The 4,463-nt window shown below is 48.4% G+C and overlaps 1 protein-coding gene across 1 annotated transcript; it reads left to right on the top strand.

Annotated features, from left to right (window-relative positions):
- The first annotated feature begins 526 nt into the window (after positions 1-526).
- Positions 527-4,015, top strand: LOC122780780 (insulin-like growth factor-binding protein 1). Its single transcript, XM_044044051.1, has 4 exons — positions 527-1,255; positions 1,377-1,546; positions 1,879-2,007; positions 2,301-4,015. The coding sequence occupies exons 1-4, from the start codon at positions 673-675 to the stop codon at positions 2,409-2,411; spliced, it is 993 nt and encodes a 330-aa protein (XP_043899986.1). The 5' UTR covers positions 527-672; the 3' UTR covers positions 2,412-4,015.
- The last annotated feature ends 448 nt before the right edge of the window (positions 4,016-4,463 follow it).

The following is a 4,463-nucleotide window of genomic DNA, read 5'->3' as shown; positions in this document are numbered from 1 at the left end:
GCGCTATTATTGTCCCACGCAGGAAAATGGTAATTACAGCGGGACATCTCGTGCGCCGCGGCTCCAGTGCGCGCGGAGGGATGGAGACACACACACACACACACACAGAGTGAGGGGGGTGGGGGGGGGTCCATGTGCATTCCACTGCACATCTCATTCCACTGACTCACCACCCGAACCCTCATTTAGCGGTTTGTAAGTGCAGGACTCATCATTCCTCCGCGATGCATCAATGCGTGGCTCCCACAGGGCCCGCGTGGTTTGCCCCCCTAATTTTTTTTTAAAACATTTAAAAAATAGTTTAAGAAGTTCTGTGTGAGGGGCAATTAATGAAAGTTTGCGAGATCACAGAAACACAGGAGGAGGAGCTTGTTTGATTAAAGAGGAGAAAATGAGCTCAACCTGCACCGTGTGTGTGTGTGTGTGTGACGAGGGAAGTGTTTGGTGTAGCACCCGGGTGAGAAACGAGGGGTTGGGGGGTGGTTGGGGGGGGGTCCCTTGGTTGCAACTTCAAACGCCGGTGTCGTCATTTTCCGGCGATACGTGCAAAGCTCTGCCTGTTCCAAAACAAACACGACCGCGCTCGTTGTACTCAAATGAGCCGAGTGACCGCAGCCAATCACAGCGCGTGCTCTCATTACACCTTCTTTTCAGAAATCATTCATAACGTCCATGCGTCAAACTCTCACTGAGGAGCCGGCTATAAATACGGCTGCGCGCGAGCCACAGTTCAGACATTTCCCCAAAAATCCAAGAGAGGACACAGCAGCGCGAGACCCGTGGGAGAAACCGGCGTTTGATTTTCCCAACATCCTCTCCTTGAATCCCCGCTCCACAGATTTTGATCTTCTACATTTCTATATTCATCTCACTATGTTGGGCGGATTATGTTTGGCGCGTGCCGCGGCAGCAGTGGCGGTGCTGTGCGCCGTGCTGCCCACAGGGACGCTGGGTTCCCCGGTGGTGGCGCCAGAGCCGATTCGATGCGCGCCGTGCACCCCGGAGAAGCTGAGCCAGTGTCCGGCGGTGGCGCCCGGGTGCGCCGAGGTGATGCGGGAGCCCGGCTGTGGATGCTGCCTCGCCTGCGCCCTGAAGACCGGCGAGCTGTGCGGGATGTACACGGCGCCGTGCGGCTCCGGACTGAGGTGCACCCCGAGACCCGGCGACCCGCGGCCGCTGCACTCCCTCACCCGAGGACAAGCCGTGTGCACGGAGAGCACCGAGCCCGAGCCGAGCCCCGAGCCCCAGACGCAAGGTGAGTGAGGCCCGCATTTCTCCATCTGTTCCACCACCTCCACATGCCTGGTGTCTTCTGTCACCTTCAGTCACCTCTGCCTCAGCTGTCATCCAACACTGTCCTTGCTTCCGTCCTCCAGATCAGGAAGAGCCAGAGGCCGAGATGGACAACGCTGCCGTCGTCTCTGACCCCGGCTCCAACCACTACCTCCCCGGCCACACGAAGCCCTACGACCCGAGAGCCGCTGCTGACGCTCAGGAGAGCATGAAAGCCAAACTCGTCTGCATCCGCAAGAAGCTGGTGGAGCAGGTGAGACACGGACTCAGCACTCACTCAGCGACCAAATCCATGTGCGCAAAAATATGTTGTAAAAAGTTTGGATGGAGAGAGAGAGAGAGAGGGAGAGAGAGAGAGGGAGGCACCAGTGTGCGCCGCAAGGGGGAGCTCGTGTGCTGTTTAAATCCATAAAGGGGGAGAAGACAGTGACAGAGATGCTTGTCATTACAAGTTTTATAAGCAGTTTGATGTCAGAGCACTTGTTTGCTGACAGTAAAGCCACGTTGTTATTATTTTGTATGCTGCAGAGCGGATGTTAACCCTTTCCTTTCCCCCCTTCCTTCCTTCCTTCCTTCCTTGTGCAGGCTCCTTGTCACATTGAGCTGCAGAGAGCGCTGGAGAAAATCGCCAAATCCCATCAGAAACTGGGCGACAAGTTAACCAGATTCTACCTCCCAAACTGTGACAAACACGGCCTCTACAAACCCAAACAGGTTCGTGTCCTCACCGTTTGACAGAGTCACTCATTACTTGACCAACAGGTGAAAAACAGACAAAAAAAACCCCACTTTTTAAATCCTAGATCCATGTTTATGACAGTAAAGACAGAAAAGAGTGGAAATATTGTCAGGTTTGTGTGGAGCCAAGATTATGTCAACCACAGCTTGTAAATGCGTGTGTTTAGTGTTAGAGTGAGTGAGACGTCAGTCAGTCAGTGTTCAGCGTGACTGTACACGTGTGTGTGTGTGTGAGTGAAAATGAAAGTGTTGTTTTCTCACCTCCGCAGTGCGAGTCGTCTCTGGACGGACAGAGAGGTCGATGCTGGTGCGTGAACTCCTGGAACGGCAAGAGGATTTTGGGGTCGACCGACCTGCCCGCAGACGCCGAGTGTCCTTGAAGGAGGCCACCACTGATGCAGGGAGGAGGAGGAGGAGGAGGAGGAGGAGGAAGAGGAGCAGAAACAAGCCACTGATTTTTCCTTTTTCATAGTTGTTTATTTATTTTTTATCTCGTCCATGGTGGTGTTTCATTCAGGTACACTGTCATTTGGGAACTGTGGGTCCCCGTTCTCTTCAAACACCCGTCCCAAAGAGAACAAGTACATACATATACATATATATCTATGTATAAACAAATATATATGTATGTATATATATATATATATATATGTATACGTTTCTTCTAAAAAGGAGATTTTAAAGTTGCATTCACGTATACTCTTCAGCCTTATTTATTTCAATGCTACTACATTTCATTTTTGTTATCGTTTGTAATTATTTGGTGCATATTTATATAAATGTGTTGTTGTTGTTGTTATTATTATTATAATAATATTTTTTATGGTTGTTTTTTTCTGTATAAAGTGTACATATGTATCTTGGCCCTGAGGAAAACTCCACTGCTGATTTGAGCTCGCTCTAAACCTTAAAGGAGTTGTCGACGTTTGGTTCGCGTGAAACTGAGCGAAGAAACAAAACAAGAGAAGAAAAAAAGCACTGAGTGACCAAATGTCATTTAGAAGAATTTTCTAAATGTTGTTTTTATGACTCATTTTCATATTGTTGTCATTGTTTTGTCGCCTTTTTGTTTTAGAACATTTCCAATGTCACACACTCTTTTGTCCACGAATGCAAAACTCAGTCAGGAAACAGTCTCAGAACACATTTCCCATAATTCCATGGGACTACAGATAGCGTGACAGGAGGTGCCTCCCAGCGCTGCATCTCACACGGGTATTTCTACATTTCTTACCTACCTCCGATTGTTGTGTGTGTGTGTGTGTGTGTGTGTTGTCTTGCCGTGGTTGTGTTTAACTTTACATGTCGTGGTTCTTCTTCTCGCTGACCAAGAACACACGCGACCACAAAGAGCGCGTCGCCCTCCGCTCTGTATCCACATGCTGCTGTTTTGGCGGGAAAGAGAGGATTTTATTGTTTGTTTGAATGTGAGTCGGCGCCAAAGTGATGAACTGCTCACTCACACGTGTATACGTACACTTTTTTTTTGTAATTTGAGATGTAAAAGAAGAAGAAGAAGAGAGAAAGGTGATATATTTAATAAAAACGTTAACCTCAGCTGTGTGCTCTCGCGGTTTCATTTTTGTGCACAAACCCCCACCAGTTTCGAATCGTGACACTTCCATCGGGACGCGATTGTGAAAGTCCCCGCACCGCACCTCTCTATTTGCAGCGTGTTTGTGCGCAGTGTTATCACGGTGACCCAAAGTGGACGTCCTGGTCTAAGTTTGGCTCAGTTCTGCCCCGCGCTGCCTTTTGACCCGCTCTCTGTTTGCCTTTGGGTCGGGCACAGGAATTCACCGCTGCCCGCCTGCCTGGCACCACCACATTTATTTTTATTCTTCACATATTGAACCTGCACTTTGTCCCCACCGTTGACACATTGCGAGACTGAGGGGAGCCTGATTGGAGTTCAACTGAAGAGTCGAGAAAACAAAACCTCAGACACGGCATCCTGGGATGTGTTCACTGTTTTTTCTTTTTATTATTATTTTTATTTAAAAAAAAAAAAAGACATTAAATACAAATTATATTCAGAATCAAAGTCATTTCCATCCTCTGTGTGATTTCGAGTGAAGTATCGTGAGTTAAAAATACCTCTCTGAAGGAGGAACAAAGAGAAATGAAAAACACATTTAGCTTCTTAATACGACCAAAAGAGTAATAAAATAAAAAGTGACAACAGGAGAGTGACGCTGACTCTGAGGCGGGATGGCTGGGTGTGCGTGGAGAGGAACAGACACAGAGCGGTCTCTCTGTTATCGTTGCCTTTAAAACAACAACAATGACGTCTGCAGATGCTGCAGTGTCTATGCCAGACCTGTGTGTGGCGCTGTACCGCTGCCACAGAAATACACGGTGTGTACAAACTCCAGACACACTTTTCCATTTCGGTGTGGATGAAAAGCCGATTTCACACAGAGCTGTTTTTG

This window comes from Solea senegalensis, linkage group LG14, assembly GCF_019176455.1.
Source record: "Solea senegalensis isolate Sse05_10M linkage group LG14, IFAPA_SoseM_1, whole genome shotgun sequence".
Taxonomy (NCBI): domain Eukaryota; kingdom Metazoa; phylum Chordata; class Actinopteri; order Pleuronectiformes; family Soleidae; genus Solea; species Solea senegalensis.
This window is presented reverse-complemented; position numbering and strand designations above follow the sequence as displayed.